Source organism: Cinclus cinclus, chromosome 5 (genome assembly GCF_963662255.1).
Source record: "Cinclus cinclus chromosome 5, bCinCin1.1, whole genome shotgun sequence".
In the NCBI taxonomy this organism is placed as follows: Eukaryota; Metazoa; Chordata; class Aves; order Passeriformes; family Cinclidae; genus Cinclus; species Cinclus cinclus.
The window spans coordinates 8,546,513-8,560,687 of NC_085050.1; the positions used below are offsets into that span (position 1 = coordinate 8,546,513).

Consider the following 14,175-nt stretch of genomic DNA (forward strand, 5'->3'; position numbering starts at 1 on the left):
AATTTGCTTTGTCCAAGATGGAGCTCAGGAACTTCCCAAGAAGGTTCTTCCTGTGCTGGTTTGTAGCTCATCAGGGCACAGGGAGAAAGGCAGTACCATGGAAGGTCCCAGCACACAGGCCCCATCTGTCGTTACTGCAGTTCAGGGCAACCACCACTGGCAGCCAAGGGCCCAACCTTTTTGCCCAGTTGCAGCCTGCCACTACAATTTGCTTTGAGTTTATACACAGAACTTTGTGCTCCACTGGCTATCACCTCCATCATACAATCAGGACAAGAAATTGCACTATATTTGAAGATTACTTATTGAATATTGCATAAATTAATATTCTACCATAGGAAAATAAAATTTGTTTCACATTCCCTCCCTATAAACAATTTTTTAATACTCCATTAAGTATAAATGTACATGCTTCCTTGACAATAATCTTAGAGCATTAGGACAACAAGAATTAACATACAGGCTCATGCTTTTGTTTTGGAATGCCAATTAATCTGTAGTTTATCATATTTCAACCTTCAGAAGGTCACAGGATTTAACTCTTAAACCCTTGCCAATGTCAGTTGGCTCATAATAAACAGTAATATTTGTTTTATGATCCAGACCAGCTGGTGGGTTTTATATACAATGAGAAATCTGACAAAAACAAGTGATTCATCTTCATAATGTGAGTAGAGGCTGAAATCTTCAGTACAATCTTAAGGCCATTTATTTGTTCAGGTTGCTGGGCTTGCTTTCCATTTTAGGTTTTTTAATACCATTGATTGAATACAATCTAAATGCAACATTTGGTTAGAGGGATTTATTTGATAATAGGGAAGAGCTTTCCTGGCACGTAGTTGGCTGGACCTTCTCAATTCGATACGTACTCTGCCACAGTGGCAAAAGGGAAGATCTACTGACGTGCTCCTTTGCTTTAAATTGTTTTCACTTCCAGTTGAAATAATTCAGTGACCTGAGGTATAGAACTGACGTACAAAAAAAGGAATTAATTAACTTTGATGCAATGCTCTCAGTGTTTGCGTTGAATCCATTTACAGTAACTGTGGTGTATTCCTGTATTCCTGTTGATGGCTCATGGCCCAGATTTGGCCCAAAAGACAAACCCACCAGGCTCTCTGCAAGAAATAGGGAACAAAGTTCAAGCAGCAAAAGTTGCCTTATCCACCAGACATCTTCCACCTGCACCCAAACATCACCCGAAGTCAGGGGCTTTTCCTTCCACAGTGGCCAGCAAAAACAAGATATATGGAGAGCTGTTTGTAAGAGGGAAAAGGCACATGGCTGATGAGGTTAAAATCTTGGAAGTTTATGCCTCATGCTGGATGCCTTAGGGAAGGCAAAACCATGTATCCCATCAGCTATCCCTGCATACCTCAGCAGAAAAAAGTCTGTACGGCGTTGCCAGCAATGACAACTTGTGAACTTGTCCTGCCCTCTGAAGGGGCACATGTCTGGCATGTATTGGAGGTGAGGAATGTTTCTGAAGTTCCCATAAATTCAGCAAATTGACCACTTCAGATGGTCTTTTTAGCAGACTTTCTGTCATTTCTTGTGTTTTGGAAGGTGGAGCTCATCCCCATACTCTTCAACATCCTCTCTCTTTGGCATACATAAAATTCTCGCCCATCAGGAATGGAGCCGAGTAACAGCAGACTACTCTTCAGTTTACACAGTCAGAAAAGCTGCACTGGTTTGTACATGTAGATATTTACAGCATAACCACTTAGACATAAGCCAAGGAAGGCTCCCAGAGAAAGCCTGCAAGGAGACTGGTGCAGACATGGCCAAGCCTTCCCAGTGAGCCTTTGTGAGCACCAAAAGCAGAGCACCTGCAGGAGGCACCTGCTAATTGGCTCAGTTGAGAGGATATATTAGCATGGGAAACTGTGGGCCAAGGCAGCCAAGCTCATCCTAGCATCCACGTCCACTTATTCAAAAGGGACTTGGTTATCCCATAAAGATCTGCTTTCTACCATGCAGGCACACATAAAACACCAGCTATTCTGGAATAAAGGTGCAGGCAGGGGGTTGTTTTTGCATATGCTACAAATACTACGTGTTTGGTTTTACCATTCACTTAGGGCACTGACATAAATGATTCATGCTGCCTGGGTGCTGCAGGGCCTTTTGTACCTCCAAAGAGTGCCCTTTTCTGCATTGGCCATAACATCACCTAAGTACCCAGACCACTGTCCTCTTATTTCAGTAAATAACATCCCAACTCATTTCTCCAAACATGAAACATTCCCCATGCCAATAGCAGCTGCCATGAAAGGCTGAAGAACCTTAAAAGCTGAGCAACATTCCAGGGAAGAAAAATGACTCTGCTGTGACAAAATGTACGTCCACCATGAGAGGGTTATGTAGCATCCTGCAGGTCAGTACAACTGGCTTTCAAATTCTGTAAGTCAAATTCACCAACAGCATCAGCATCGATCCAAAACAAAAGACGATGAATTGAAATGGTACAGAAGGAATAATCTCAAAATCTTTTGCAATACAGCCCATACATGGTAAGGATTTTGCTTAAAGATTTGTTCCTTCCTGCACCTTCTGTGACATTTTGAATTACAGCACAACAGAAAAATCAATTAAAATTACTACTGAACAGTTCTTTATCTGCCTCCAAATCATCTTCCTCCAGAAGAGATAATATTTCTACAGTGCATTATACATGAATTAGCTTTGGTGTTCTAAATAGACTAGATCCTTTAGCCTGCAGCTTCAGAAGAAGGGTAAGCAAGCAAACCATGGGTTTTATATAAGCACAAAATAAGTTATAAATACACAGTATTACTCTAAAATCTAATCTGTGAGAGTTCTTCCAACTCCCCCCCTCCATGATTTCTGATCTTTATTACAAATGACATGAACCAATATTTCTTTTCTGTTGGTCACCACTCTCCACATTCAAGCAGAGGCACACACTACTTTATTACCCAGCTCTGTCACCCTGCATTCCAAACCTCTCACTGGAAGGACAGTAGTGTACACGGACAAACACATAACAATACATCAAGCACAAGGAAATTACTGCACACTTGTGTTTCTGGGAAGCTCAGATACAGTTTCATAGCTGATGGTTGTCTTGTACTTCTCACTTGACCACAGACATATTATAGCTCTGATAATTGGGCTCCTGGTGTGCTGAAACCACCACTTAGCCTTGAAGATCAAAGCTGATTGCTTTCTTGTTTGCTCCATCTCATATATCTCTTTTCTCATTCTTTGACTGCGAGTGCTCTGGTATCTTTTAATCCATTTTTTATACTGAGTTTGCCATAATAGGACTTTAGCCCACAAATAACTCTGAAGAGCTCAGATTAATAAAAAACTCATGAGCTTTCAGAATACTTGAACCTCAACCAAAACTTTGAGACTTACATGCTTTCTTCATTCTTTCCATGTACTCTGTGAGATTTGAGCAGCCTCAGCAGACTTACCAAAAACTATCCTTTTCTTTTAAATAATACAATGAAGAATGAGAAAATATTAGCCAAAATATCTTGATCAAAGATAAAAGTAAAGAAAATGTGAAAGGTACTTCTAACTTGGGATAAAGCAGAACATCCACATGCAGCAAATGATATAGAAGGCCTCTTAAGATCTGGCTGAGACCACCTTACTTAGGGCTTTGCATCTCACATAGCCCTCAGAAACTCATGAGATCTAACATCATACTCTGTATTAAAGCCTTTACTATACAGACCCTTTCTGCACTGACAGAGAAGAATTCATACTGAATGTGACAATTTGTGGGTAAGAGTTTCACGAGGCTGTTAGATAAAACCTGTAAGAAATATGCACAGTTTACCTTCTGACTTTGTCTCTAAAACAGCATGACAACATTTTATACTCACTTTACAGAGCCAAACATTAAAAGACTTGTCATTCTAATGACCACTTTTTTATACATAAGTGTTGTCTCATTTTAATTCTTAGAAAAAAGAAAATACCTTCAAAGTCCCCATCTCTGGCTTTTGCTGCAAGTTCTGAGGATGATATACTTTCTTGGCATAAAGCACAGTCTTCCAATGCTGCATTCCTTAAACCATGATTAACTGTAAAACAATGCAAAAAGTACTCGTATTTTTCCAATTTTCACTTAAAAGATTCATGTTAGGATTCATGTTAGAACTTTTGGGATTAGACCACAGTAGCACCTTCTTAGACTTCTTTCTTTTTCTCTACCCTGACACAAGTAGTGATTTATAAGTCTCCTATTCTTCTTTGGGATGACAACAGAAAAGAAAAATGCTTTTATTACAGGACATGCAGTCTTCTTACTTCTGCTAGTTTAGCTGCACCTACACTTTATTTCCCAGTTCTTAACTTGGATCCTTTAATACAAGTAGATTTTGAGAACAATGAAAGATTCCCAAGGTAAATCACACATATCAAAGATAAACTTCACCCCAGAACTCCTCTTTCCTCTCTCATTTTGTTTATGCTTACTTTTGTCAATACCATCTTTTTTAATGCAAGAGTTCATCCATTAGAAATTACACCCATCCAAGTACTATTGATTAATATATATTTCCCAGAGATAATTCTTCACAGCTCAAGTTTCTTTATTACACTTACTTGAAGGTTCAGGAGCTCTTGCATTCTCTTTCTAGCAATTCTGTCTAACCCCATTATTTATTTATTTTTTAACATTAAAAAAACCCAAACAGTCTATTTTCACATCATGACAGGCTGCCACCATAAAACTATTGTGGAAGGTTCAACCAAAAGTAACACAAGACTATTGCATGTTGTGCATTATCCCACTGCAGAATTGAGACTGGAGCGTAGGTTTTTTCTGCTAACTTGATCCAACTTTTAACTAAGTGTTTCACATAAAAACCTCAATGCTTTTAAATGAAACTGGGAGAAAGAAAAAGTTTTCAATCTAGTGGAAAGGAAGTAGGAAAAATAAAAAGAGCTTTGGTCACTTTCAGATGCTGGTAATTCTAATGGTAACAAAGGACAAAGCTCATTCCAGCCTTGCTAGAAATGACATGGTTATTCTTAGATTAGCAGACTTGCCACTTATAGAAACAATAAAAATGGTCACAGGAAAAGAGATCTTTTGCTGGTTCATGATCTAGTTCTGGTTCCATTACTTTAATTATCTAGAACTGAAATGTGGTATTTTTCTATTGTGAAGCCAAATTCTTCAATTTCTTCAAGACAGGACAGATGTCAGCATCTTACTGAGCATTCTTATCTTACAGTGTGTTCTTTGGACAACTTAAAATGCACCCAGTGTGAAACAAATCTGAGGGGAGAAATAAATCTACAAAGTCCAAACCCTGCATCAATTATGGCCTATAAACTATACGGGCCACAAATACTGTGCTGCTGTTAAATGTAGAAATATGGAAACAGCAGATGAACTCTGAAGACTTTAATTCTTTAGTATTTGCCTTAAGACAAACTCCTGTGTTCCCATACAGTGACTTCATCCTGTTTACAGTCTGTTTCCATGACTCCTTTTAAACTTAGGTGAAATCACTGTACAGTGAATCCTGTCAAAAAGATAACAATATGTTAGGGGAATTTGTGTCAAATAGTTTATGGATCCCCACTGGGCTACCAGCAGAAATTCATCATAGAAAACAAATGTTTATATCTTTTACCTTTCTTCTGCTTTTCCTTGTCTTCTGTTTCAGGTTTGGTTGCCATAACTTCAAACAGGGTCTTTAAGATACTTCTCAGATCACTAGCATAGTTTGTCTGCAGCTGGTCAGCAACACCTTAAGAAATTGAGAAAATGGGTAAATAATTTCTAGGCTGTTTCACCATCCTCTAAAAAACTACTTAAATCTGCCTGTTAGTACCAGTCATGGCCTCACTTATTTTTAGGGGATCACTTGCACACGTTAGGAATAAAAATCAAACATCTGATTAAACTAATTCTCCATAATGGCCAAGTTACATTCTGGTTTTTACGCTACGTGCAAGCCAATAAATATCTTCCTTATCCTTTGGCAGGAAATCCTGAGAGATTCCTTTTGCATGAAAACAGAACTGCTAAGTCAAATTTCATTCCTTGAACACAACAGGGCATCACCAGGGAAAAATCAAACCTAACACCAGTCCAAATTCCTCAACACTACAGGTCTAAGATGCTAGCATCTCTGATTCTCTAAGTTCCAAACAGGTCCTTCTAAACCAGACTGCAACTCAGGCCACAAAAACAGAGTCTTCCTGAAACTTCATCTCTAGTCCTTTCTACCACATCTTGATGTGCAAAAACCCAAAAAAATAAACCAAAACCCCCACCAAAAATAGTTTAATAATTCAGTGATTCTCATACCTGAGATACAGACAAAAAGGCGGTGAATAAGATCATTACTGCCATGAAATCTAGATCTGATCTTCTCTCGAGTGGCAATTTTGGCAGCCTGCAAAGCAAGCTGGATTTCTTCCTGATCGATGTCATCAGATGAACAAGAACTTGTCATTAAACTGCTGTCAGAGAAAAGAATGTAAAGGAAAGTAATGCAAATCTTCACTCAGTTGTTCAGGATATTCAGCAAATCCTAAAGGACTTATGACTCAGGCAAGACTCTATAGTACCAGAACTAATTGCTCTAAATTCTTGTTGAAGTTAATCAGCATGCAACCAATCACCATCATGTTTGATTTTCACTCTGTGACAGCTGCAAAAAAACTTTAAGCAGAAAAATCACTTGTCTGTGTTTTACTGCATTTTTCCTTGGCTGTTACAAAGTGCTGTGCCATTTTTCACATTAACAACTTCTACAAGCTCAGTCCTGAGACCATAACTCCACCAAAAATTCTGAAGGGGAATTTAAACCTAAAAGTGTGAAGGTCAGTTCTGAAGTCAACTTAGAAATTCACGAACATGGAAATGATTTGAAAAAAAATAATTCTGAATTATGTTACTATAATATAGCAAGAACAGAATCTAAATATAACTTCATTGCAAAAAAAATGGAAAGAGCAGTAGTAAAATATGATTTACACAGTAGAGGTAGGTTAATTCCCTTATAAATGTAACATTAGAAATTGCTGAAATGTCAAACTATTGTAAAGAATCGCTCACCAACTCTAAAGAGATTTAAACGTGCCACCAAATGTCTACTCAAACTTTAAATTTTCTGTTAGAAACCAGATGCCAGACATTCCCACACTTGCAACACCACCACCCCTACCACTTTTCTCTTACAGAGAAGCAGCTTGAAACAACCAGGGAAGCCCTGGGGAGAATCATCAAATATCGGGAATTACCTTAAGTATTTGTAAATCAAGATGTTTAAAACAGGAAGTACTAAAAACCCTTAAATGGGACTAGAGCACAGGATGTAACTATACTGAAGTGCTAAGGATCCACTGTGACCAAAGGAGACAGGAGCCTTCTTACTCCACTACATTCAAGTCGGAGGGAACACTAAACCATTTCTCTCCACATAGTGGAAAGAAATTAATACCAACTACCATGTTAAAAGAACAGTTACTAACTGCATGTGTAAGTAGCATGGATAACAAAAAAGCAATTTCTAACACATTTTGAGTTCAATCTGGTTTTATCAGGTGCAGAAACATTCACCATCTTTCAGATCCCATCCTTATGGCAGTATGCATGAATAGTAATTTTGAGAAAAGACACACAGGTAACATAATTATGACAAAATTTTATAGGATATAGTTTTCAAATTCTACCTGTAGGCTCCACAGGTAATCCTTTGAAATATAAAGGAGAAATAATTATACCACCCAATCTTAAAAGCCCTAGGAAAAGCAGACTGAAAATAAATAAGTACTGGAGATTAGTCATTGATAGAAATATCAGTGGGAGATGTATAGCATGAGTACTTTAACTGGCCCCCCATTCTTTCAAACACAGAGTAAAGACTAGGCTTGCAGGAGACTTGTTTTGTTCCTGTTATCTATAGCTACTAACAAAAGAAAATTCTTGTAAAGAGATGTTATTTCTATGTTTACAGTTCCAGCAGTACCATGACTGGCTGGGCTTATCAAAGACACTGAGAATGAAGTGAGAATTCTCTTTCAATTTTCCTTTGTGTTTCCGTAGGGGATAGAGTAGATATTAGAACAGCAAGCCTGTCAGCGTGGAAAGGGCTGTGTTCAAGACAATGAAAATGTACAAATGTGGCTTACAAAGGAATAAACTGAAAGGCAGTGAGAGCCAGGAAGAGATTCCTGACATGCAAGGGTGTGCAGTCAGAGGATACTTGTTCACACAAACCCTCTCACACACAGATGAAGGACTTTGCCTTGAGACATGGCTAAATAGGCTCTAATTCTTGTTTTATATAAGAATTTTCTTAGTGATACACACATATGCACCATAAATTACTCTACAAGGCAAGCACGGACCTCCTGACAGAGCCAAATGCAGTCTAATTATATAACCCAAATACAAAGGTGTCTTCAAAACTCCTAATACACAGAAACTTTAGCACAGGGGAAAACAGGGCCAATCAATCAAGGATGACTTTTCCCTCCAAATCACAGCTGAAGAAATATTTCAAAGGAAGGTGTTAAGTTGGCAGAGAGCTGTGAAGAGTGCTTTTCAAGAACACAAGCTACTCGGTCCTCTGCCATTCTGCAGAAAGGAAGAATGGTCAGAATTGTGGAATGAGCCTATTTTATTAATAATGTTTGCCTTTCTGAGCCTCCTCCAGCTGGGAGGAATGCATTTTTACCTACTTCATCCAGGGAATGTGGTTTGACCTACTTCCATTGCAGACTATTCTGTTAGATTTTGTGGTGTGTCATTAAGACTGGCCATGTCACCACAAGACTGGCTGGGACTGACTGTTTTGTCCTCAAAATCCCCAGCACAGAGCACATGTGAATTGCTCCAGCATGTCTGCACAGTCATATTTATGATGTACTTCCACATGCATACTCCCATGTAAACTACAGTATCCATATACAGGAGGTTCAGAAAAGAGGATATTTTGTACTTGGGATTGCTTGTGCCACTACAGAGCAAAAAAATGAATGCTCCAGAAAAATTTAAAACTGCACCTAAGCATTGCTACAGAGTTAGAAACTATTACTCTGCCTTTACCAACACAACCAAGTCCAACTCAGACAAAAATGACTCTCAAAGAACAACCAACAACCATCTGTTCTTTACTTTAAAGTATATCTAACTATTAAAGAATGTAGCCAAAAATAGAATATTATATAGACAGAAATACTGTAAGAACAGAAACACTGCAATTGTTTCAGATAAACAGCAAAAGTGCCAGATTTTTTTTTTTTAATATAACACAGTATCCCAAACAGCAATGACTGCATCCATGCAAATAGGTTCTCATGATTTTATGAACTCATATTACAGAAAACAAACCTAGAATATGATCTACACGGTGCAGCTTACATTTTTTTTTTCTATAAAGAATATATTTCCTACTTGGCTTATGGATAATGTGGATCAATTCTCAGCCAATACCAGATGTTTAGGAAGCATTTCATTAATGTCAGACTATGCTTGGATCTGGATTGTTTCACAGCCAGTATCTGCAGAATCATGTCTCATTGCACAACACAAACAGCCATACTACTGCTAGAGACAAACCCTCGTTTTCTCAACTCTTTGCTTGAAAGGAACCTTGAGTAACACAATGAATTAAGTTACAAAGAGGTAACACCAAAATACACACAGAACTCCCCTCGTGAAACATTTATTATACACGCAATGCTTTTCATGCATAAATTTTTCAGACTGTAAAAACACTGCAACACTAACACATCTGAAAGTGAATATAAAGGAATAAGATGTTACGTCAAAGGTTGATTCCAAACAGTAAATCTGCTCAGACCTTATAAAGGAATAGATACCCTGTGGCAAGTAAAATGAATTAGGTTTTTGCTTAACTTGGTTTCAGCCACCCATTTTAAAACTACTCTTCACTTATTACCTTAGAAGAGTCGTAAGACTCTTTCAATACTTTCAAGGTGTATCTCTAGAATGGCTACCTGGTCTCAAGGCTTTACTGTGAAATTTAGCCAAATATGTACAAGCAAATAAAACCAATAATGCAATCACTTTACATACAAATATGCTTACATATTTGCATACAAACATGCATTCAAATATGTATACTTTAAATATAATCTTTCACCAAGATGCAATCTGCTTTATAGCTTTTGTGTTCCAAAGGACACTTCTGAGCCAGTTTAAGTAGCAGTACTCACACATAATGGAAAACAAGACTGTGGAAAAAGAAGGTTATGACAGACATTTTATGTAACCATCTGTGATACTGTAGGCTTTGAGCTGTGTTTGTTGGTCACTGACACTCATCCAAAACCAGTGAAAGCAGCAAAGTCTAACACCAAACAACCAAAGTCAACCAGTATTCAATGTTGGTCCAAACTTAAATACTTTACATTTATGCTCAAAACACAGCAGCAGCTGTAGAAATCTGTGTCCACTCACAGATGTCTTCTTTCAAATTGTCTAGAAATGTTTGGTTCTTTAAAACTGAAATCTGCTCTGCATGAATGCAGAATGTATGAGATTCTCAGAAAGAATTTCTCCTTATTCACAAACCAACCCTCACAGTATCTTAAAAATGCATTAAATATACAGCAGTGACAGACAAAGAGAATTTAAAAGCTTTGGTTTCAAATTCAATTGATTCTTTGCATTCATTGTATCTTCATGTTTTCAAATTAATCACAAAAAAACTTATAAAAATACATGGTTTCTTTATCTTTTAAAATCTTAAATCAAAAGCAAAAGAGGGTCACTTCTTGCAAAGAAGAAAGACCCATTCTACTCTGTATCACAGAATCTGAGAATGGTTAGGTTGGAAGAGAGCTTGAAGATTATCCAGCTCCAACAGAAGTATGTCATGCAATTATGTCACCAAATTTAAAAGCCAATTAAGACCACCCCTTAAGTCTCTGATTTCAGGCAAGGTCTTCAAAGACAACTGATTTGCAGGAAAAGATCTCAGAAGATTGTCAATTGAGCCATGTCTGTTTACAGGCACAAGTTTTAGCCACACAAACTCATCCCAACAAAATCTGAGATGAAAACTCCATAACAATAGTGCAAATGTTTACTAGAAAAGTAACATACATAATTCAGTGACTAACCTTACCATTTATGTAATCCAAGTACCTGTGACATCAGGGATTCCCATTCACTTCCTCTGGAAATCTCCAGCAAACTACACAAGCATGGGCAGAAGCAGGCAACAGAACAGACAACGGCTTCTTGCTGTAGTAGGAATTTAAAGCTGATGAATCCACTACACAGTGAATTCAAAATCCATGTGTTCAATGGTACCATTCTGATGCAGACATTCACCCAGAGATGCATTTTAAGAACGAAGCACTCTCTGGGAAAGTTTGGTAACTGCTGTACAATAGCAGGTAAGACCTGTGATGGTAATGTGAAAACTTTTTTTAAGTTTTCTGTGATTTCACACATTCCTAATGTTCTACACAGAAGGACATGACAGTTACAAACCATGCTGGAAGTTTTTACAAAGGGTCAGTAGCCCAAATCTCAAATATAAGTTAGTGTTCATTTAAAAATTGTTGAGAGACTGTCTACAAATTAAAAAACAGTGCAGTTCTTTGGACTTACATAATATCAATTCATTTGCACTAGTCAGCCTTAACAAATCTCTCGTCTCCACTATTTACCACCACATGTATTGAATAACTGAAGATATATATTTGTGTCGGTGTATTATGTATGTGAATTTCCCATATACTCTGGTACATTTAGAATATTCTAGTTCTTACAATATTTCTCAAAACACATTGCCATGAGCTCCCCAACTTTCATTTTTTGCTCATACAGAATTTAGCATAATGGCCACCTTAATGCTCAGTGTACAGTATCAATAATATACACTTTTTATCCAATCTAAAATATTTAAGATTCTCTCCCATTTTAATTCTTTCATCTGTATGGTAAACGGAAAAAACTCAAATCAAAACATTTGCAGGCAAATCTGTTACTGCTTGTATACAATTTCTAAAACAACTACATTGCTCCCACTGATATTTTTGTAGGCTGTAACTGGAAATCTCACCACTAACCTCACAGCCAAGCTATTACTCTTCTGCTTCAGAAGTAGTAACTGTGGGTTCCAATTTGCTAAAAAGAAAATTAAAACAAACAGCAACTCCAAAGGCCATGTAAAGGTTCAAACACAATAGTTCAGAGAAGGCAAAGGTTGCATACATGAGAAAAGACAAGAGGAAAATCATACAGGTTTAGGTAAGAGATATGCAACTCCCATATCAGTAAGAAAAAAAACCCCCAACCTACTTCCCATTCTGCTTTTTGCAGTACCTCCAGTGTTTCTTTATGGATACTCTCACAAGAAACAATAAACAGCAGGCTAAAACCTGTTGGTTTTTAACATGTGTTAGTTTTGATACGGTTGGAAGGGAAAGTGCGACAATCAAGGCTTCTTACAATTATTTCAAGTGAAGTGAGTGGCTACACACTCAACTTTAGAGTCACTTAAACCCAAACCAGAACACTATATTGCTATTACTTAGATAATAGCATGTAGATTTTTAGCTAAGGACAATGTTTTAAGGAATGACCTCAGAAGCTGCATTTAAAAGAGACTAAAATAACCTTTAATGCTTAACTTCATTTCTTGTCTTTTAAACCGTAATATTTTATTAAGTCAAGAGGGTTTTAAAATATAAGCCCTTAGCTATTTCCTCTCTCTTTTATGAGAAACAGCTAGAGGGTGAAAAAAACCCACCAATCAACCAACCCATTCACCCTTAAAGCACACCAAGGCTTCAGAACTTAGTCTTGAGAAACAAATGATATTACTGCACGCAAATCCCTCTAGTTAGAAATCACCAAAAGAACTGGACTTCACTAGACAACAGTATTATCACATGCATGAGCAATGCCCAGCTCCATTCACATGGCATGTGCTAGAAGCCCCATCTGCTGTCAACCTTCTGAATTTCTCAGTGGGGGAGTTACTTTTCCTGCACTGCAAGATTTGTCCTTAGCTTCTCTTGCCACTGCAGAGGTGGGCAACCTGAGGTTGGCTCATTAAAATAAGGAATTTAGCTAACAGGATTATCCATGTGTCCTAGGTGCTATCTTCAGTCAGGAAAAAGTCCTGAAGACTGAACTCTATTGAATTTGAAATCAACAGCAAGAACTTCTGCCCCAGACACTGGCAGCTTCTGTAGCTCACTCCCCATTCTGCTGGAATAACATCTTGGATCTTTCCTCAGCTGTTCACACCTCAAACTGCAAACCATTCTCACTTGGACTTCGCAAAAACCACAGCTGTTAAAGCAGCATCTTGCTAAACAGATCCACTCTAAGAAACTCAGCCAAGAAGAACTTAGGGCCTACTCAAACTCACTAACATTCTGGACTGGGTTTTCAGATGAATTCAAAGATATAGTATTTCAAACTGAAATTAAAATAAACAACACTGCCAGTGCAGAATTTATCAACTTTAACAGTGCTCTCTCCAAGACAGCTTTTTTGGTAATTACAGATAAAACTTCTATAAGTGTGCATGTAAATGAACAAAAACTGAAGAGCATTAGTAATCAAGAGTGGTGCTTTCTAACCATCAAACTTAATGTCAGATACTGGCAAGGTCCACCACATCTACTGCTCTTCCTAAAGTTTAAACCAAAAGGGGATAAAACCTGCAAGGTAAAGGTATTGTAAAATTCAAGAAAAACAGAAGGGAAAAAACAAGAAGTTAGAGTATTGCTTGGGTTCTACTATGACTTCTCAATTCCACCATGACATTTTTTTCCATCACTTTCTTGTAATCAAACTTGCATTTAAAGCTCTCAATCATTCACTCACACTGCAAAAGGATAAATAAAATGAGATTAGAGAACAGAAACATTTAAACTTCAAAAATATATACTGAACTGGAAAAGTGGAAAGTGAAAACCACAAATAGTATGGGACTTATGATGAAATGGTAAGTAAAACCAGCTCTAGTATCCAAGGCAGGGATAGAGATCTATCAGTCCCAGCTTTTACACTTAGTGCAGAACTTTACAAAGGACAGGCAGAACTTGGATACCTGATACAAGTATTTCACAGCCAAAAGTAATTTTATACAGCTCATTAGCAATGTCCTCTGCCATAGGCAAGCCACGGTTCTGCATGGCATTGCAACAAGTGAATTAATTAATTCAGCATCAAGT

General features: G+C 37.6%; 1 protein-coding gene across 2 annotated transcripts in view; it reads right to left on the bottom strand.

Annotated features, from left to right (window-relative positions):
* The window catches only part of ZFYVE28 (zinc finger FYVE-type containing 28), a 59,651-nt gene that overhangs the window by 8,021 nt on the left and 37,455 nt on the right, over nucleotides 1-14,175 (bottom strand). Inside the window, exons 8-10 of one of the 2 annotated variants that reach the window (XM_062493328.1) lie at nucleotides 6,308-6,447; nucleotides 5,628-5,744; nucleotides 3,960-4,064 (exon numbers count right to left, since the gene is read on the bottom strand). In XM_062493328.1, coding sequence (XP_062349312.1) covers nucleotides 3,960-4,064; nucleotides 5,628-5,744; nucleotides 6,308-6,447 — 362 coding nt within the window. Of the gene's footprint in view, nucleotides 1-3,959; nucleotides 4,065-5,627; nucleotides 5,745-6,307; nucleotides 6,463-14,175 lie in introns of both variants that reach the window. The other variant, XM_062493327.1, reaches the window with a different exon arrangement.